Below are 22,160 nucleotides of genomic sequence, written 5' to 3'. Positions count from 1 at the left end.
TCCTGATGAGTACCATTTGTGTCCCCACATTTCCATGTATGTGTTTTCCACCAATAAGAAAAAGGGAAAATCTAGTGATCATTTGGCTTTTTTGGTTGTCCAAAAGAAAGAACAGGAAGAATGCAGGAATTGATCAGGACCAAAAGAATGTTTTTCATTGCTTATTGTAAATCTGTTGTGAGTTCTAAAATAATAACAAAAGATTAATTGATTCGATTATCACTTTATCACTCTTCCTGGCTAAAAAATACTTTTGGGGGGATGGAATGGAAACCGTTTCACTTATGAATGGGAAATTTATAAAATATATAGTATTTACATTTATTTTAGAATTTACCTTTGTTCCCTTTGCCATATTAGGTGAAAGGAGAGTATGTTACCTCTTTTTGTGGTTGAAAAAGAGCCTTGCTAAATGGCATGGAAATGCATGAAAAACTGACTACTAACTGAATGGAGTAATTTTAATACCATATGCTATTCATTAGTGTCTGATGAGCACCCCAAGGGCCAAAACTCAAATTACTTCAGTGGACACAATTGTATTTGATGCAAGTGATTCAATGATGTTGAATTTCATTTTAAAAACTTTTCAGCTTTAGTTTTTGTTGTTCAACTGTCAAAACCTATGTCTTTATTGTCAGACTTCAAAGCCAACCTTTCCCTGACCACTCCAATGGTACATCTATTGTTGTCTGCGGCACCAATGACAGTCACAGTGGCACCCGAGTCCATGAAGGGAAGCCAAATCCCATCAGTATCACCAACCACATTACAAACAATTGACCAGTCATTGCAATCAGCCATGCTGATGTCAACATCGATGACTGCCTCCACAACAGAACCAAGCTATTCAACCACAGATCAAGCAAGCGTTGAAGATACACAAGGTGAGTGCACTTTTATAAACTAATGTGCACAGGACATTTCTTTTTAAGGCAATTCAATTTCACATTTAAGCAATTCCTCAAAATTAATATACATCACTGTTTAGAAATAGAACTAATTTTAATCAGTAGCTAGTGTATGATTATCATTTCAAGGATACATATTCTGTCCAAGCTGAACCAACAAACTTGGTTATTACTCAGGTTTACATGCCACCACGCAATTACATGAGGAAGAGGTTGATAGGGTGTACTATCTGTTAGAGGATGTAATTGCATGTGTTCCTTGAGAGAAAAATTTGATAGTGCTGGGGGGTTGGAATGGGATGGCAGGTAGAGGAAGAGATGGAAGTGAGGTGGGAGACTGCGGTTTAGGAAAAAAGAATAACCTCTGGGCAAAGCAGTGGAGTTCTAAAGGAAACGGGTGTTAATGAAAACAAACTCTTGGTTTAGACACCACCAAAGTCATTGGTATACATAGAAAATGCCTGGGGATTCAGATTTATATCACTTGAAGTATATTATGGATAAGATTCAGGAACAGCATGGTTAATTCACAGGGTTTCCCGGGAGTGGATGTGGATTCAGATCATAAGTCAGTACTAATGAACTGTTGTGTCAAATCAAGAGGATAAAATAGAGCAGATGGTTGACAAATTGGACTGTTGACCATTTGCTGGAACAACAAGAATGGGGAATCAGTGGTCTTCATAGCAAATCATGGGTAAAGAAAGAGAGCTTGGTACAAGGGCAGATAAAGGAAAAATCAAAAACATGATATTGAAAGCTGCAAATGAAACCTTAGGAAATTTAAGAGAAGGACTAGGAAATCATGAATTATGGATTATATGATCAGGAAGATAGATGGGCGCTGGAAATGGAAGAATGTAAACACAGAGTTTTGGTAGAAGAAAGTAACAAAAAATATAATAATAAACTGATGTGAGAAACTAATTGCACCGAATAAGTGTGGTGGAATACACAATGCCAGGATATGGAATGTTTACAAAAGAAGGGTGGAATTGGTACACTGTACATGTTGGTCAAAGCACTGACAAAAAGTAAGAAGGTAAAATCTGTGCAAATAATCAAAGATAGATCAATAAAAAACATATTCATTGAACCAGGGAAGATTCAAGAAAGATGGGGGGCTTATAGAGGAGAACTGTATGATAAACACTAGCAAGGCTAGACATAGAAAGAGATGTGATGTAGATGAGGATACTTATGCTATGGATAGATCCAGGTTTACTTGATGGCAAGAGAGAAAGGCTATTAATGGGATTTAAATCAAATTAGGCTCTGAAGATGTATAGCATTGCTATGGAACTACTTAAAGGTTTAGGAAAACATAGAAGGAAGAGTTTTTATGGACCAAACTGTAGTATTTATGGGGGAGGATTTTGGCAAAAAAAATGTTATCAGATCAGGCTTAGATCTTATTCCTAAAAAGGTAAAGGCAGCTACTGTAGACCATGGAACAATACACTTGATTTTAAGTACAGTTAAAATGGTTCTCAGGATCACCAACAAGAGGATGGAGAGGAAAGTAAATGATAATTTTGCAGATCGTTTTGTATTCAGAAAAGGGAGAGACACATACTGACATTACAATCATCTTTTTCATAGATTTCAAGGTGGTTGATTGAGTAAATTGGGCAGAATTAATGAATGTCTAGCTGAAAACAAGAATAGATTAGAGGGATAGGCGACCTATCCGCAACATATACATGTATTAGACTGCTCAGGCACCAGTGATGGACGAAGAGTCAGGATGGACCGTTTTGGGAAGAGGGGTAAGACAAGGGTTTCTATTATCTGTACTCTATCACCTGTACTTGTCAATGTATGTGTCAAGGAAAAGGTAAATGAGGTATGAGAAGAACTGGAAATAGGAATGATATTCGGTGGGGAAATAATTAAATCAACTAGGTTATAGGAAGAACAAGCTTTAGTTTACTAATCAGCCGAGGGGTTTCAAGCATTACTTAGAGCATTAGAAATTCAGGGCAACAGTTGTGTGATGAGAAATGATTGTAGGGACACTGAGTAAGGATGTTAAGAAATGGCTCATCAAAACTTTGATATGGGACATGGTTTTGTACAACGCAGAAACATAGTTGTTTAAGAAAGATGATAGGCGTAAATTGGAGGCTTTTGAGATGTGAGTGTGGAGAAAGATCAAAAATGTTAAAGGCATGGAAAGGGAAACAAATGAGGAAATGTTAGGCATGGTAAGAGGATTGCTGGAAGTACCCTGGAAGAGGCAGGAAAGATGGTTACAGAGCATTTTGATCGGTGATAGTATGTTGATGACAGTGATAGAGGGGAGAATATGAGGCAAGTGAGGAAGGGGTAGGCGAGGTTTAGGCATGTTGGATGTAATGAGCAGAGTATGAACAATTGAAGAAGGGTTTTTTGCAATGTTGGATGTTAGGTGGTGTATTGTTAGAGGCAAGTAAATATATCATTGCATAGGCTGTTTCCATCCAAAACATACTATATCCAGTGGAGTACCTATAATTATTCCATCTTTTGGACCAGAGAGTAAAGCTTACCCTGAACTAAGCTTTTTAAGTGTATGAAATGCATTCTTATAATTACATGGTGGTTTAATAAGGTTGACTCTTCCTTTCCCTCTTACATCAACCTTCTTTATCAATGTGGCTAACATGCAGGTGTATGTGTTTCAGTACCTTAATGGAAAAAATTATGATTAAACTACCAGGTTATGTTTTAAAGGCTCTGTATGAATTATTTTGTACCTATCCCCTATGTCCAAAAATATATTTTACCACAGTTTTTCCATCTGTCTTCAAACACCAAGGTTAATCCACCTCTTTCTTCCGAAAATTCATATTAAAAACCTTCCTTCCTGTGTAAAGTGAGTTGCCCCTAATATTCAGAAATCCAGTGTATATCAAATGAAATGCTGCACACCTTGGAATGAAATATATATCATATAAAGATGATCTGCTAATAGTTGGAGAGGTAGGCTGTTATCTGGGGTATACTGACATAATCCAGTCCCCTCATTGCCAATGCACTTTCAGGACTGCTGTAAATGTGCATCATTCATTCTTTTTCAGGCAGAGGAAATTCCATCAATGATTGGTCGTCAGTGAGTAATAGTGGTGGCATGGCATCAGGTGGGGAAGCTGAGCCTTCAACAGCACCACCAGCCACGTCTCCCTCGGGAATCATAACTGATGAGAGCCCCACGCCCAGCTCTCTGAGTGTGACATCATCAGTGGCCTTCTCCTTGGCCCAGAACATGAGTGCATCTGATCTGGTGAGTGAGAGTACGAGCTCTACGCCTGAAGAAGCAACATCAGTCACTTCATCTGGCAGCACAGTGGTGTACAGTGAGAGTGTCAGTGACAGGGTGACGACTGAGCAATTTGGAAGTGATAACGAGAGCAGCTCAGTCAGTCCAATGAGTTCCACGTTTGAGCCAATGTCCATTGCCGATAATGCAACCTCAAGTGCTGCCGCATATGGCACAGGTGTGACACCTGCTGTAGGTTCCTCAACCACACATGACCTCCACCCATACAAAGTTGAAACAAAAATGCCTGCAGTGAGCCCAGAAGATGAGGAGGGGACGGACAGAAGAGGAGTTGCAATCAGTGAGACATTCACTGTCCAACCATTGTCCACAATAGTCAATCAAAACCCAAGTAAGTTTCTCACTGATGAGTCTGAGTTTTATTCCTTGTTTAATGAACTGATTAATCTCAAGTTACCCATCATTGATTGAGTTTTTAACAGATCAGCTCATGGGCTGTTAATTGAAACTTAATCCAAAAAGTATTATTAGTCAACAAAAAAATTATATCTTATCATCTAGTTTTGGTTCAGACTAAAGCCATACACTTGGTGTGACTAAGTTTGGTTCTGGAATCCAACTTTGCATTTCAAAAGGAACCTTATGATATGGAACATTTTCTTGCCATATAGTGTTGGTTCAAATTAGTGATGAATGGAATTTTCACTCATTTTAAATATTTGAGGGTGGGCTATTTAATATACTCATCATGATTGAGCAATATAATATATTATTATTTATTACGTTATCAAATATTAGTTTATGGCATCTGGATACATATATAAATAAGATTCATTATATCTAAGTGAAGCAGATCAAATCCAATGGAGTATAAAAAAATTGTTTCTTAAGAGGATTAGGATCTTAGTTCAACGAAGAATTATTGAAAATCATTTTCTTGAACCTAATATGTACTAATTTCAATCATGGTACTGAGATAATTTATATTACAATAAATAGCTTTTCGATCATAGCTACATGTGTGTTCACAGGATTATAAAACTATGTTTATTCAGCCTTCTGTTTTACAGAAGGTATTTCAAAGGGAGAGATATGTAGTTATTACAATTTAGAAAATTGAGATTGTATGAGGACCTGCTGTCTAGGCAGCTAAGACTCATTTTTGAGGCAATTAAAAATCATGTTGTTGTGATATTTGAGTCCCTCATCATGAGGGTTTTCATTTAGTCATCCATTTTTTGAAATGTGGCTATGTCAAACTCTTCAGTGTTTCCAAAGAGTTAGATCTTAATACCTCAATTCGTGAGCATAACATAAGAATACTACCCTCTGACTGGTAGGGCTCTGGATGGATTCAGTCCTGTTGTCAGTCATGATCCCAGGGAGGGCAGTTGGTGGAATAAATTCCCAAATTCTATAGAAATAACCAAGACAAATTTATTGAAGGTAAATATTTTACTAGTGGTATATTATTTATTGGCTTATTAGAATTCCATCATGTATTAATGTTTGTCTCAGCTGAGGCTCCTTCTCACCTTGTAATCACTCAAATGTCTGCTTAAGTCATTCAATAAAAAAGTGGCATTACGGTATAAATATAAATCTATGTATTCCCTGAATATTACCGCGAGAGACTGCTGTTGGGGATGGAATAGCAGTGGCCAGTGAATAAATTAATGATTTTGTCATTCTGGAATAATAACTGTAGGTTCTGTTTCAATTTTGAGTATATCAAATGGTTGGGTATATGTTGTTCTCTTTGCTGTGATCATGATATCTGTGATGGTAAAAGGATTTCGTACATCAGTCAGTCAAACAGCATGTTTCTGTCAACTTCTAAGTCTGGTCTCATTTACTCATGTAATACAATTAGATCATATTTTGGTGTTAACACAAATACTCATTCTTTGTCATGATGAAACTCATAATAATTCCCCAATTTATCCAATTACTTAAGTTGGGCGTGTGATCTTTATGCTTCAAACAGCTCCCATCCCAGGCTTCCCATGAGTGAGGAAATTCTTTTACATGATAATTTTGATTGAACAGCTAGATTATCTGTAGTCATGTAATAGGTCTCAGTGCACGCCTAATTCATTTATCAAGTTGAAAATTGGCACTATGCTGAGAGTATATATCAATTTTCCTCTTCTGTCTCTCAAACATAGCTTTGTCCCCTGAGTCCAGCTCAATATCTACTGCCACAAAGGGCTTGTCCCTGGAGACAACATTCCCACCCATCGTGGTGAAGCTCAATGGTTCTGGCTTCATGGGCACAATAGCTCCTTCCCATAAAATGAGCACAGCATCCTCTGGTTTGATTGAGAGTGAGGAATCAATCATCACATATCCTTGGCATGTTCGTCTTGTGATGAAAATTTCATGGAGTGAGGTATGCCACAGCAAGCAGCAGATTTCCTTGAAACAGGCCCTGGCTCAGCTAATATCTTCTGCCCTGATATCAACTTCCTCTGACAGGTGAGATAATGATACATAGCACTTACTTTATCTATGTCTAGGCCATGCCAAAAATAATTATTAATCAGGAAATTTTTTCCCGGGTAAATTACTCTTAAAATACATGATGAAAATGTCATTACAATATTAGACTAATATTCCATAGCACACATTTTTACTCCTAATATTTTGATCAAACAGCCTTGATGTAAAGTAATGTCAAGAGTTTGAAGGAAGTGAAATTTTAGGCCAAATTCCTCAAAATATTTTAGTTGTAAGATTTAAAAAATTAATTTGATGTCCAAACTTATCCTGCCTATATGGCAATATTGGTGGATTTTGTCTTTTGTTTTTCTGTAGTCATCTTAATAGCTACAGATATACTATAAATTTTCAAACAAATCTCATCAACTGACTGTGCCTAATAAAACATTAATGTATTAGATAGTTAAATGAATTTTTAAAATAAATAAATGTGCGGATGCAGGGTTGCGTTGTCATTGAAAAATGCTGAAGTTTTTACAAATATAAAAATTAAGAACTTGAAATTCAAATATGTAGCTCTTTTGATGTCACATTGTTGGCATATGCAAACTGATACAATTTGACATTTTTTCACAAAGAAAGAGATGAAGAATCACACATCCAAGTTTGGTGAGTGTTTGATTGGGCATGGCCCGTGTATGATTTTAATATGAAATTAGCCTTGGCACCATTTTATTTGAAATGTTGAGGATCAACTCCATTTAAAATCACAGTATAAACTGGCGATCCCTCTGAGGTCTGAAAACGGTTAAAAATATCCCTTGTACTAAAATTGAGTGCATATTTTCAACATTGCATTCCCATCAGCACCCTGCCAGCCGAACGTGTCTTGTTGCTGAATGTCGGAGGGAGCTGCCCCAATGCATCAGGATCCCCCTCAGAGGTGCACTTCTGCATACTATCCTCCACTGTTGCTGAGCCTTTGGGTGATGGTGGTAAGGGGGAGGACAACAGGAATGGTGCCACTGTGGTGCACTGCGATGCCACCCTCATGCAATTGTTCCTCAACATCTGGGACAAGACACCCAAGCCGATGGTTGAGCCTCTCACTCATGTAAGCTACAGCCACACTCTCCCTGCACTCTCATTCACGCTAAGTTTATAATCAAACTAAGATCTGGAAAACTCGAGGAATCAGATGGATTTTCTGGAAAAATAGGTTTTTGACACATGCTAAATCCATTTGAGAGACTAATATGTGGGCCATTCAATAACTCCTTTGTAAATCCAAGAAATGGCCTCTTACAACTGGAAAAGATTTTCTTTTGGTGAGCCTCGTCTCTTGCTCAACTGTTGTTGAAGTTTCTGCTATATTCATCATGTGATTTCATTTTCATGGTCGATTGAAGCAACAAACTTTTGTTTATTTGGAAAAATGGAAAAAAATGAGTTTTGTATGGTGATTGAATACTTCTATATAAATGGGTTAACACCTAAAGAGATATTAGCTAAGTGGGATGAATTTCATGGTGCATCTACTCCTGTGTTTGCAACCATTTAAAATTGGGTAAATAAGTATAAACATGGCCATGCATCTACAGATGATGACCACTGTACAGGATGTCCAGTGGAATTGACATCCTCCAAAATGATTGACAAAATCCACAATAAGGTTTTGCATGATAAATGAATGAAAATTCACAAAATAGTTGAGGCTACAGGTGTATAACAAGGTAGAGTTTTTTTCAATTTTTTACGTACAATTGGGTTAGAAAAAAATCTTGAAAAGTTGAATGCAATGTTTGCTCTTAATGAAGAATAAACTCAATTATGTCGTTGATTTAGAGATTGGTTTGGTGCTTTTCTGTTGCAATCCTGATGAGTTTCAACATTGATACATAATTTTGGACAAAACATGAATTAACTTCTACCCTGCAAATGCAAAGAAAGTGTCAAAGTTTCTGAAGGCAATCCAGCTAGGAATGCAAAGATGTTGAAATTAAGTGACATGGTTATGACCATGGATTTTTGGGATACAGATGGCAGAATCATCTGCATTGCAATTAGGACAAATGATGAATGAAGAGTATTATGCATCATTATTGCAAAAGTTAAGTGAATATATCAAGAAAACAAGTTACATATACAGCTGTTGAATATTTACACTTCAGACAGAGGAGAGGAAGGAAGTTGTAGGTTGGGGGTTGGGTTTTTCGGGACTTCAAAAATAATGGTTATGGTTTTGGGAGGGGTGGGGGGAGGGGTTTGCGGGAACACAGAATCTTTGGATTTGTTTACCCTCAAGGAGAAGGTAAACATTGAAGGAATTATATGCTCATCCCTCCCCTCTCCCTTCCGAGAAACTGACCATGTGGGTAAACTAATCCTGGGGTTCAGCATACTTATTTGTCCCCACCGCTTTATGACCAGACCCAATGCCACATCATAACCAAGGCACCACCGTATTTCACTTTTTTTTCTTTTACCAGACTTCCAGAAAATCCCTGACCCTCCAACTTTCCACTCTCCCTTGTGCATAGCCACCCCTCTCCTTGAAGGTAAAAACATTCCCAAGTTTCTTTGTTCCTTCACACCCCAATCCCCCACCCCTCCCATATCCCGGACCAGACCCAATGCTTAGGCATAACCATGGTGCAAATGCCTCTCCTTCTCTTAGCCGAAAAAAATCATGACTGTTGACTTTGATGTCCCGAAAAATCCAACCCTGCACCTTCAACTTCCCCCCCCCTTTCCTTTGTCCTCAGGGTATATATTCAACAGCTGTATGTGCAACTTGAACCTGATGATGCTATAAGTCAATGAAACACAATGTACTTAAAAAAAAAGTCTGTGGAAAATTACAAACTCATTTAATATGGGCATCAAACTATTCCACGAAATGAAGACTTAAAGTGGTAAGTATGCATACAATGTTTCCAAAACAGAGATTGAAAGTTGGTCTTGGTCCATAATATTATCTAGAACACCTATGCATCTGCTTCATGATGATGATAAATCATAATTTTAGAGTTGATGTCTCCATTTTCTTCCACTCAAAACACATTCAAACTGGTGAATTAGTCCCTCATATTTGATCTGAATTAGCTCTCACCTGGGAAATTGGTACTCTTAGATCGAAATTCAAAACAAAACTCATCTTTTGCTACCAAAGGTCAAAGAGGTGGGCATAGCACACTCTGGCCTGAATGTGGACGTCCCAGCCAATTCCTCAGATGACAACGCTGGTGTGCAAGCAGCCATTGGCATCTCGTGCATAGCTGCAGTTGCCCTCTTCCTCCTTGCTGCCCTATTGGTGAGTGATACTCTTCTTACAGTATTCACCATTTTTCAGAAATGAGAAACGATGATTCTCTTTGCAAACGAAAAGAACCAAAGAGTATCAAGTAATATGAACCAGACATGCCATGCAAACCATGTAGTTTGGTGCCAATTTACAATTTAATTCCCTTGGTGATAAACTTAGTCGCTTTATTTGTAAGTGAATAATGTTTTTGGAAATGATGCAAATTTGATCCTGAAATAGCTATCTACTATATGGAGCTACTTACCATGGTAATACCGGAACAGTGTTACCATTAGCCATTGATCTATCATGTTTACATTTCACAGCATCTGCCTGAAGTGATACAATTGACTCTTGAGCTGCCAGCCCTTGAAGTTTGTCCATGATGCCACTATAGTAAATAGGAAAAATTCTCTGTGTTTGGTGCAGTTTTCATTAAGCAATGCTAGCCAAGCTCTCAGAATATAAATTGTTTAAAATATGTGAAATTCCTCTAGAAAAAGATAATGAGCAAATCACCATGCTAAATTTTCCTTGCTCACTTCATTATCCCAAATAATGCACTGGTTTAGTACTTGCACTATAATGATACTATACTATATATGATAGGTAAATTCTCCAGAATATCAGATGGCCATGCTGAGGTGGGCAGTGCACTCTACTTTTAGGCCCTTGGCTAACTTCCTGTGTTGACTGATAATTCATTGGTCCTTGTTTCCATTTTGGAAGCCACATGAAAAGAGTATGTACTTTCAGTGCAATCTGTAAGGTATCATTTATGTGTAGAAGCAATCCTGTACATAAAGCATTCAAGTATTTAAAGTAATAGGTGATGTTGAAAATGAGTGAATCATCTGAATCAATTAGCTGTGTGCAGAAAAGCTGACTTTATACTTTCACATTAAATATAGAAAATCTTATTTCACCATATTAATATAATTTTTCTAACATAAGAGTGAGAGTTAAAAAATTTAATGAAATGTTTAGTATTTGCTGTAATATCAGTTGTATCAGTATTTGATAAGGACCTGTCTTTGACTAACTCTGAACAAAATCCAAAGAGTACAAATTACGAGGGTTGATATAGGTAGTAGGGTGTTCCTACAGTATAGAGTATTCATTGAGTTGAGTTCAATCCTCGATTCTTCTGACATAATGGGTTCACAGATTTAAAGGCTAAGTTTACTCTTTGGCCTGTCAGTGCTACCCAGTCAGTGTCCCACTGGCCTGTTTTACCATATCACTGCCATTGGCATTCCTCTCTGCAGATAATCATGAGGCGTCGACAAAGGCGTTTCAACTACGGACAGCGCTGCACGCCTGTGTCCCTGGATGCATACAGCCTGGACAGTGTGTCTGTGCGAGAGGGAAGCCGGAGGGCAAGGAATGGAGGCGTGGGAAGGCATGGTGTCAATGGACTCTCCAAGGGTGACAATGACTGGAGGGCATCCAAGCGCTCCTACGGGAATCCTGCATTTGAGGATGATGACGTAAGTAGCAATAACACTTGTGGAGTGATGATGTGACAAAGGGTAAAGCTGAGTAGGTACTTAATGAAATGCATAATTGAAGGATGAAATAAACTGGAGAATACCTTACTTAAAAGTTAATGCTTCTGGAAGAGGTCATCAGGAACTTAATCGATAAACATCTGGTGTGGTCATAAACACATTGCTTACTCCAAATGGCTTTCATTTTTATGACCACAGATGAGGACAGAATTTAATAATTGATAGTAACTTTGTGGTGCATTACTTAAGATAGCTAAAAATTTTTTTATGCCTCTGAAGGACTAAATGAAGGCATTGTCTGGGAATCATCCCCTCTTACAGCTTATTCTTAAATGCATAGTGTTCTAGAAACCTTTTTTTTCTGGAGTAGAATGGATTTGGTCATTAAGTAGAATGAGCATTTGTGACAATGGGATTTCTGAGGTGATCATATTGAAAGGGGCCAAAATAACATTTATAATCCACATGTGGATGATATTTCATAAATCATGCAAGATAAGTAAGTGGTGAACAGAATAAGATAATGTAGTCCTTATCTTTGTAATGGTTCAGGTATCTTTTATTAACTCAATTCTTTCATATTTTAATAAGAACAATGAAATGCTCCTTCATAGAAATTTAAAAAAATTTAAATAAAAATAGTTCCACCTCTTATTAAATGATTGCTTAGGGCATTGGAAAAATATGGTCCTAAATTCTTGTCTTTAAATGTTTTTTTTTGGTGTCACGTCTGACACATGTTGATAAAAGAATGAAACAGTAACTTCTGGTGGTTTCATGTTGGCCAAAATATAATCAGCTCATCTAATAAGGATTTCAAATATAAAATTTCATGATCATACAGGTAAGATTAAAAGTTGTTGACTTTTGATGCTCGATAAAAAACCATCACATGCAGAAAGGTAGACATCATTTGGGAAATGGTCCAAACGTGTTCATGAGACTTCAACACAGGCATTTCCTGTGAATTCCCTAAGTTGAATTTTTTCTTGGAAAACATTTAATGACTTTGTGTTGCTCTGAAGTATTGTTTTATAGCCTGGTACTACTCTGAAATATATCTTCCATAAACTTGGCATTTTTTGAAAGATGTTTTATACATTGTAAATGGTTCTGAAGGAGAATAATGAAGATCGATCGAACTGATCAAATAACAAATAAAGGAGCTCTGTGAAGATCAGGGGTAGAAAAAAGTCTAATTAAATCACTGCTATGGGAAGAAGGGATAATCATATTGTATACCTTTAAGACATTATGGTCTAATGGAGACCCTTGTCATGGGTTCAGTGAACGAGTAAGAACCTCTTGAATTTCTCACTTCAAATAAAAGAAATAATCAGGCCTAAAGTTTTGACAAGTGAAAGCATGATTAAGTGGTGAAATACCATCATTGTATTAATGAAATCATAAAAATTTATACAATACATGTATTAATATGTCAGGTTATGGTAGTCCAGTGGACTTAATGCTGACCTGCTGGCCAGAGGGGCCAGGTTCAATTCCAAGTAGACTCTGCTTCACACTTAGCTGTGTGGGATTTTCCTTTCCTGCTATCCCCTAGCTGAATGTGTGAACCTCTAGCAACATATAATACATGTACGTGGCACTTGTATAGGGAAGCTCTGCCTTTAGGATGATTTCAGTGCAGACTTGGGGAAGTTAATTCAATTAGATTCAAAGTGTGTATTTTTAGCTGTGTTAAGTGAAAAATTGATGCTTAAGAGCTAACCTACACATTAATTTCAGTAAAGTTGAATAGAATTAACTGAAAATCCAATCCTCAATTCAGAAATATAATTTTTTAATCATACCAAAATCTCATGCAATAAAATTTGTCCTGGCCTTGAGGAAAAAATAATCATAAGAGAATCTGAAAAACAGCTTCTTTATGATGAATACAGAGTGGAAATGCAAAATTTTATACATAATTGAAACAATAAATGAATATTTCAAAGAAACTGCGGGAGATGCCGCAACAGTAACTTTTAAAATAGTCATCCACTAATGTGCATTTCAATGTAACAATTTCAGAGTGTAAAAAATGTTTTTACCCTCTGAAATTGTTGCATTGCAATAAGCAAATATTTTGAAATCCAGGTAATAGTGAGAAATGTCTTGCTTTTTTCTTGAAAATTATGAAATACATTTAAATTAAGGTAGTAGTTAGATCAATTGGTGGAAAAATGCACACTTGCTTCTTGTCATTATGATCCATCACAATGACCCCATAAATGTGCACTAAGCTGAAGATAAATATACCAAAAATGAAGAACAAGGTTTAGTTGGTATAATATTTTTCAATATTATTCCTCAGGGTGAGGAGGTGTTGCTGTCAAAGCCAATGAACTTTGCAACCCTCACAAATGCTGCCCTCAATGAAGATGGAGCTCTGGCTGATGAGTTTCGGTTGATCCCCAAGCGGTTCCACAAGAGGACGGTGCGGAGGAGGAAGTCCCGGTTGAGGAGCAGGGACACTGCTACCACTGCAGAGAGGGGAGAGGCGGCAGGCTCCAAGGACGACCAGGATGACGATGATGACCATCTACCGGAGGGTGCTGAGGAGAAGAACCGATATGCCAACGTGGTCCCCCTCACCTCTACCAGGGTCCGCCTCTCGGCTAGGCCCTCAGGACCCCTCTCCACATACATCAATGCCAACTTTGTTAGGGTGAGCCACAGTCCAACTAAGATGATGGGAAAAGGACCACTGGTACTGGCTGGTTAGCAGAGTAGAAAACTCTCACTGGAGCACGCTTGTTAATTCATTTATGTGAATTTCGTTGCCTCATTGGCTGTTTATCGCAGTCAAATTTTGTATGAAACCTAATATCAAATCATTGTCAAAGGCTTCTTAAAATGAAATTAAGCTTCATTCAACTAAATATATTATTATGTATTTTAATAGAGAGAGCTAGTTCTGTTTTCTTAAATTCATTTTAAAACCCAAAAAAAATCAGACATTCCCTCAGAATAATGTTCTTTCCTGGTGATTGGATAAATTATTAGAAATGGCTGGAGATGAATGAAGAATGAATAGAGTTTCATGATCATTTTGAGGGATAAGCACGTGGGAGGAATAAATTGGACTGGATCCATTTGCATGAACCACAGGCAAACCCACCAACTTACAATGTTTTAGAATACATTAGTAATTATGACTGTCTTCTTATGGATTTTCATCCTTAGGGGCCAAAGAATGAAGAGCGATTCTACATTGCTTGTCAGGCTCCGCTTCAGTCGACTGTTGAAGATTTCTGGAGGATGATATGGGAGCAGCAGTCAAAGGTCATCCTCATGCTGACTAATTTAGTTGAAAATAGTGTGGTGAGTGGAGTATTTATTTCCTACCCATGAGTCTTAGTGATGCACATAGGTGTGGGATGGTGGGAGGGCAAGGGAGCATAGTCTGTCATGTAATGGGTGTCAACTTAGAAGATGTGCTTTTGGTTGTGTATATCAGGCATACATATATCCACTCTCATATATTCAAATGCACTATTGTCAGTGGCTGAGTTCAATATTCAAGATGGGGTAAAATCTAAGAAAGTGCATGTGTATAACTATAACTTCAGCCCCTGTTGGTGTGCACTTAAATCAAAGGATATCATTGCATGCAAATTATTTGTCTAAACCAGGAATTGAGCCTGAACCCCTCGTTTTCTGACCAAGTGTTATGGTAAGTTAAGTTCCTAATGCATTCTAAAATCCTCCCATTTGAGTGGTCACCATCAGGTGGCTTCACTAAAGTTATTGCTGCAGCATTGTCTACAGCTTCCTCGAATACATTCATGGCAAATACCTTTTGTGTTTAACTTAGTGTTTAATTGTGCGGACTGTATTGCAATGCACATGACTTCAATTACTTTGTGACAGTTTATGGATGCATGGCATTTTGCCAGAGCATTTGCTCTTCCCAGCCCTTCCGAATTTGCAGTGTAAGATTATACCCGAGTGTAAAGCTATAATGCTAAATCTGTTCTTAATGCACCTATTAATTAGAGAACATGCTAAATACTAGATTTAATTGAAGAGTAAGTTATTATCTGACATCCATAAACCATCAGTGTTTGACCTTGAGAAGTCATTCAATGCCATCATAAACTTTTAAATTTCCATTGATCAATTAGTTATTGATGATTTATGAAATCTATATCAAAATAGGTTTCCATGGATGAGAAACCAGGACACATTCCTTTTATCAATTTAGAGAAAATATATGTATTTTAGTGTATACCTAGTTGACACTGCTTACATACAGGTATGCCTAATCATCTCTGTTCTAGTGAAATGTGTGATTAGTTCATCCTTCATAATTTCAGGAAAAATGTGCAGACTATCTGCCACCTTCTGAAGTACTCGACTGCCACAGGCTGTTTGGTGACTTCCAGGTCACGCTGAAGAAGAGGGAGGTGAGGGAGAAGTACATAGTGTCCAGTCTGCAGCTCAAGGTAATATTAAGAGATGATAACATGTCAAAGAGAGCCTCTTGAAACAGCTACAGAGGTATTGCCCACTTGTATAATTAAATTGAATGGGCATTCTTTATTAATTTCAGACCTCAGCCATTTTAGCATTCATTGAGAAATAATACATTTGTCTAATAAAAATCAATTTATTTAGTTGATGGTGTTAAGTGTGCAAAAGATTTCACATTGTTCATTCTGTGCATAAATAATTCAATCAATTGATCAATTAGTTGATAAGTCAATATCGATGGATTCTACTTTTTCATTCCACGAAGGAAAATTGATATACAGTAGAAAATTTTCAAAACTTAAACGTTCTATGTCAAAAATTAAGCTTCAGTGGAAGATTTTGATAGGTATTTATATAAAGCATATTAAAATGAGTCACCTGATTGCTTTTAATAATTTCTGTACATTATGAAGTGATTCAAAATATACAAACTGACTTTTAATTAATATTAAAGTACCTACACCAATGGTAGTTAAGGAGCTTTTACACTTATGGTTTGCTGATAATATATTCATAACCATTTTATAAGCTATTTTCACTCATGCTACATGGATTAAATATCAGTAAACAAATGCTAAAATTATCCTCAGAAATTGAGTAAAGCTATTTTGTTCATACTAAAAGGAAAGACTTGTACTTTTCCACAGATTTTATTATATGGCACAATGTGTTTCACCAACTTGTGGCATCATCAGGTACATGATGTACCTGATGATGCCGCAAGTCGGTGAAACACATTGTATCATATAATAATATCTGTGGAAAAGTACAAGTCTTTCCTTTTAGTATGGATATTAAATACTTCCATGAAGTGAAGCCTGAAACAATAGAAGCTATTTTGTATTGTATTTCCAAAAAAGAATATCTCTATTTTGACATATTGCCTGGCCCTAACATCAGTTAACCTACTAGGCATGATTATAAAGATGTACTTTTCTGAGGAAGTATTGTGTCAACATGAGTTACTGCCATCAATTAGATATCCTAATATTTTTGGAGTGATTTCTATTCAAGTTCTAGTTAATTTGTGTGAAAGCTCATATTTTCTTGAGGTTTATCTTCTGTAACAGTGACTAATTTTATTTACCTGTGATGAGTATTATTCAAGTTCTTCCTAATTTCTTGGTAGAACATGGAGTCCAACTTGTGGCGTGAGGTGACCCACCTATGGTTCCTTGGGTGGCCTGATCAGGGAGTGCCAGAAGAGGCCAATCAAATCATTGCATTCCTCATCGAAGCGCGCTCATTCACCAAGGCCAATCCTGGACCCACAGTGGTGCACTGCAGGTGCGGGCAAATGGTTCTTTCAACTGCCTTGTTCTTTTACTCTAGATAGGCAAAACATAGGGCTTATGCTCAAAATTCTGTTGTTAATCACCATCTTGATCTATGAGTTAATTCACCACTTGAGATGATTTCCATTATTGATTTATTCACTGCTCAAATTATGAAGGACAAATGTGCTGATGTTTTTACATTCTCCCCAATCAAAACAGCCCAGGAACTGGCCGAACTGGAACTGTGATATCCATCGACATCTGCATTCGAGAATTTGAGCAGAGTCGCATGATAGATGTCCCCAAGGTAGTTCAACAATTGCGCAGGGACAGAGAGGGAGCAGTCCAGACTCAGCAGCAGTATGCATTTATTTACAAGGTGAGTACCCTTGATGCCATACCCTTCAAAATGAAAGCACTTTGCTGCATACCACTCACCCAAATAACATTCAATCACGTGAAATAATTTTTGATGACTGTCAAACAGTACATAATTTTTCATTCATAAAAAACTGCCACTTGAGTTGTGTATTAATGTCCAAATTAGCCCCAGAGCAATTTTAACCAGCAAAAATAATGCAAAGGAAAGCCAAAATACTGAATGGAATTCACCTGTCCATCATGGGAACAGTTTTAAAACTGTTTCATTTAAAAGTACCTTATTTTTATAAATGGCCTTAAAACCCCCCTTGGATCACCTCCTGGTTGCAGTCCTAAAATAATGAAAGTTTCCCTTACTATTTGGCTGTTCACTATGTCATACACTTAAGTCTCCTGAATATTCTTACCTTACTCATTCATTATAAGAACTATATGATTATGCACTTAACTACCATATGGGGTGAGTGTAATTAATTGTGTGGCATAATTCTCTCTTTTTCAATTCTAATTTTAACTACCTCAAGCTGTTCTCCTGCTGGTTTAGTATGTATTCATTCAGGAGGTAATGAGTTTTTCACCACACACCCTGCAATGGTGGCAAAAAAATTGTTTGAATGGATGCCCACACATTTCATTTCTCATTATTTCAGGCTCTGAGTTTATATGCAGCCAAGTTGACTGGTGGGGCAATGGACTCCTTCTGAGATTCTGCAGTGAGAAGTGTTGATGAGGAGTGTGTTTAATCTCAGTGCAAATGGAGTGGCATCTGTGGATCAACCAGTTTATGCATTACTTAGGTGTTTGTATCAAGGAACATTCTTTGAAACAGCCCACTTCCTTCATTAGAGTTACCTTCCCTCAGGTCAAGTGAAATCACTGCTCACCTCATGGATCTGATGAAACACCTCTCCAGGTGAAACCACTTTAGAAACTCCTGTAAATTCCCATCACTAATGTTTTCACCAAGGGGGAGTGATTTTATCCTAAACAGTGGTTTGCTGAGGGGTATGTTTGTGCAGATTATTTCAATGGCTTCCATGTAAAATAGATTTTATTATTGGATAGAGGAAACTAAAATAAATGTCTCAAATTTTTATAATTATCAATGACAAGCATTTACTTGCAGCGGACAGAGTTTAAGTTTATTATTGAGTTTTGTGGACTAAAATGTCTCTTGAGGTCACCGAAGAAGAGAGTTATTTTTGTGCTCAACAGAGAGAGGAGAATTTTATAATTGCAGTCAGTGAACTAAAGTAATAGATTAGGTTGGAGTCTGGGGTTTGAAGCCAGGAAGCCATGGTGTTTGCGAACAGGAGTGCCTTACCTGCAGCTAAAACATTCTGTGATTGATCAAGGAGGATTGATCATTTCCAAGCTGAATTCACTTCATTTGCAAGTGACTTTTTTATGTTCTCATCTTGCCAAATTGAAGCCATAGTTGTGGTGGCATCATGATATTGTTGGCTTGGACTGGCACCTCTGCAATGTTAGGAGTTGTTGGTGGTAGAGAAGTGAGTGTTACATGGTGTCAACCTTTAGGATAGTGCACTGCTGCCAACTTGAAGAAACAATTTGTCACCTCCTCACTGTGGGGGCATGTACTTTTCTTCTTCCCTGGCACCTCTACTCCCAATCATAGCTCTTTAGTACGGTACATCCCCTTTGTTATCAGTGGTATTAAGATGTCATGCACATCTTAATAGCCGCTAATAACATGATTATCTATTCATGCCTGTGAATAAGCAGTTAACTAGCTGTGCCTTGCAGGATAATGTCCAAGTGGATCAGTCTGACTTGTGTGCTAATCCCGAATTGCTTCGAATGAGGGTGGATTCATTTTTAATCAACATTTAATGAGTTTTCAATTAGCGTGTTCAAATCCTAGTTAAGGTAAATGATTTTAATATGTTGAATTTCAATACATCAGTGACTTTAATAATGTGCTCATAGAAATTAATTTATATAAGCACATTGTAATCTATGTTCCTTTTGACACAGGAGGTGTGTAATCTCCTATGGAATTATTGATCACTAACTGTTTAGTAGAAACTTATGGCCAAAATTAGGGCAAATGAAACTCTTAGGAGGATTATCATATCTAGGCTTATATACTCTTAACTAGTAAGATCTTACCAGAGTTTCTATTTCAACCTTTGCATTAAGCCAAATCTAATTGAAAGTTTTTTTGTGATAAGGGAATTGCAGTCTCGTTGAATTTCACAAACTTTTCATATTAGCTGGCCCCTCTAATTATTTTTATTTGCACCTATCTCCAGCTGGGCATTCTTTATTTGTTTACTGTTTGCAGAACTTGCATATAATTTTTATGAGAAAAGACATTGTATTTATCTCCTTCTTTCAAAATAATTCTCATCATTTAACTTTACAAAGAAGTTATTAAACTAGTAAATACTGCCATCAATTTTATTCCAAGCACAGAAGGTCTGGGAACACAAAATTCAGCCTACTACTAGTACACATTCTAAAAGCCTTTAATTATTCCATCCTCATGATTGAATTGCATTTTGAGTCACATTACACATAGTATCAAGCACATATGAACAAATGAACAAAGTGTGAAACGTATTGCATGAATGTTCCTCTGGACCATTGCTATCAGTAATGAGTGAATGAATGCATTGGGAGACCCTGGAAATTGAAGCCTTCTTTGAGTGAATGTTATCTGCCCCTTCTTCCTTAAACACATTCACATTTAGTCAAAGGAAACAGGTGCTTTCTCAACTGATAGATATTTTATTTCATCAGTCTGTATAATCGGTGGTGATTTGTGGACATGAAGACATAGTTCTTGCAGAGATGGCCAAGTGATTTTTGCCAGATGTGATAAAAAGTGGATTTAAAAAATAAGTAAAAAGGTCACTGTTATCTACACATACTTGCACTAGGAAGAATTTAATATCATAGAATTGAACCAACTGTGATCATCTGATATGTGTGGATGGATGTATATGAAAAGTGATCAATTAATTTTAATGAATGAATTGTTTCCTGTTTTGTGTCTTGTGGAATGACCATCCACATTACCTAGTTCCTATATATGGATATTGGAAAAGGCTGTTTTTGCAATTTTCCAACTTTTGAAATGTTAAATGAAACATCAATTGTATGATTTTATTAGAAATACCAAAGTAACAATATATTTTGTATCTTAAAGAAAAAAGTGTTATTGTAACTAATGTGAAAAGAAGAATAAAATGTTATCGTGTCAATTCCCTGATATTTATGCGCAAAAATTTTTAATGTGAGTTGTATGTCATGAACAAACTGGAATAAAACCTTAAATAAATCATCTTTTGTGAGCCTACATTATTTTAATCTAACTAGGTTTTTTATTATTATTTTTCTATTTATTAATTACTTTTATTTGTAATGGTAAAAACAAAATTTCACATCATAATGTCTGCTTCCCATTGAGCAATGACTAATTTTCATACACATCATTAATAAATGCTATTCCATTAATATGACATGCCTGTGGGGGTCTTGCTTTAGCGGAAAGGCCACAATGAAATAATAATAATAATTCTGGATCTAAAGTACATATGGTTATGTTGCTTAGATGAAGTTCCTAAACCAATAGTCAAAGCAACAGCTCACATCATTGCACATCCATTATCTGACAAAAATCAATGCATCTTTTATGCAAGGAGGGTTCCCAAGTATTCTTAAACTGGCTCTTGTGATTCCAGGTCAAAAGAGGATCGACTCATTCCACAATGCAGATGATTATCGTCCATTTTTCATGATCTCAGTCATTTCTAAAGTTTTTGACCCACCAATTCAATGTCCCCTAATAAAGCCAGAGGATGCTTACATAGAAAGGACTAACAAGTTCCTTGGTCTATGGCTAAGTGAGGATCTGGGGAGGAAACACCAAACAGAGGTAACACAAAAAATGCTGACTGGTATTTATAATTTAATGTGCTCATTGCATTCAAAATGTCTTTAAAATGCTGTATTTCACTGAAGTGCAGAGCCATTTATTGTGTGGAATCATTTGTTGGGGCCAGTCACCTTATTCAAAAAAGATATTTTCCATTCAAAGAAGGGCTGTCAAGGCAATATTTGGGGTAACATACTGGTTTCAAAGTCAACCATTAGTTATATCTTTGGAAATACTACGATTGCCATGTTTGTATATCCAACAGTACAAATTTTTTTTCATACCAAATAGCACTCAGTTTGTGAAGAATGAACCTCAATATGGCTATTATTCCCATCATAAAGATGATGTAAATAGAACATATTACAGGCTAACAAAATATTGGCAACGTCTATTTAATGCAGTATCAATAACCTATGCTAAACTTATCTGAGAAATGTTCTCCTATAGCCATCTTTTAAAAAAATGGTTCCTCATTTTTTCCTCTAATATATGGTAAACTCCAATGACTCTTCCTCCCTATGATTCCTTGGTGACATGCATGCCTGAACAATGACCAATTTCAATGGTTAAGGTTTTACTTCTGCTAATAATATTTTATTAGTTACTTGCTGTATGTTTACTATACTTCTTTATGACTATTTTGTTCAATATTATGACCAGCCCCCTCTGGCTTTCTCCCCATCCATGAT

At 36.8% G+C, this 22,160-nt stretch overlaps 2 protein-coding genes across 3 annotated transcripts in view; one reads left to right on the top strand and one right to left on the bottom strand.

Annotated features, from left to right (window-relative positions):
* Positions 1-20,872, top strand: part of LOC139695035 (uncharacterized) — a 194,508-nt gene extending 173,636 nt beyond the window's left edge. For both annotated transcript variants that reach the window (XM_071593626.1, XM_071593627.1), the window contains exons 6-17: positions 642-887; positions 3,974-4,564; positions 6,342-6,651; positions 7,483-7,729; positions 9,788-9,928; positions 11,188-11,409; positions 13,745-14,098; positions 14,617-14,754; positions 15,750-15,878; positions 17,036-17,193; positions 17,403-17,562; positions 18,215-20,872. In XM_071593626.1, coding sequence (XP_071449727.1) covers positions 642-887; positions 3,974-4,564; positions 6,342-6,651; positions 7,483-7,729; positions 9,788-9,928; positions 11,188-11,409; positions 13,745-14,098; positions 14,617-14,754; positions 15,750-15,878; positions 17,036-17,193; positions 17,403-17,562; positions 18,215-18,268 — 2,750 coding nt within the window. In that variant the 3' untranslated portion in view covers positions 18,269-20,872. The remainder of the gene's footprint in view (positions 1-641; positions 888-3,973; positions 4,565-6,341; positions 6,652-7,482; positions 7,730-9,787; positions 9,929-11,187; positions 11,410-13,744; positions 14,099-14,616; positions 14,755-15,749; positions 15,879-17,035; positions 17,194-17,402; positions 17,563-18,214) is intronic.
* Positions 17,082-22,160, bottom strand: part of LOC139695037 (deubiquitinase DESI2) — a 182,751-nt gene continuing 177,672 nt past the window's right edge. The window contains exon 8 of the mRNA XM_071593629.1: positions 17,082-17,234. Coding sequence (XP_071449730.1) covers positions 17,230-17,234 — 5 coding nt within the window. The 3' untranslated portion in view covers positions 17,082-17,229. The remainder of the gene's footprint in view (positions 17,235-22,160) is intronic.

Source organism: Hetaerina americana, unplaced genomic scaffold (genome assembly GCF_022747635.1).
Source record: "Hetaerina americana unplaced genomic scaffold, ioHetAmer1.1.p SCAF_6, whole genome shotgun sequence".
In the NCBI taxonomy this organism is placed as follows: Eukaryota; Metazoa; Arthropoda; class Insecta; order Odonata; family Calopterygidae; genus Hetaerina; species Hetaerina americana.
The sequence above is the reverse complement of the archived record's forward strand: the minus strand, read 5'-3'. Positions and strand labels throughout refer to the sequence as shown.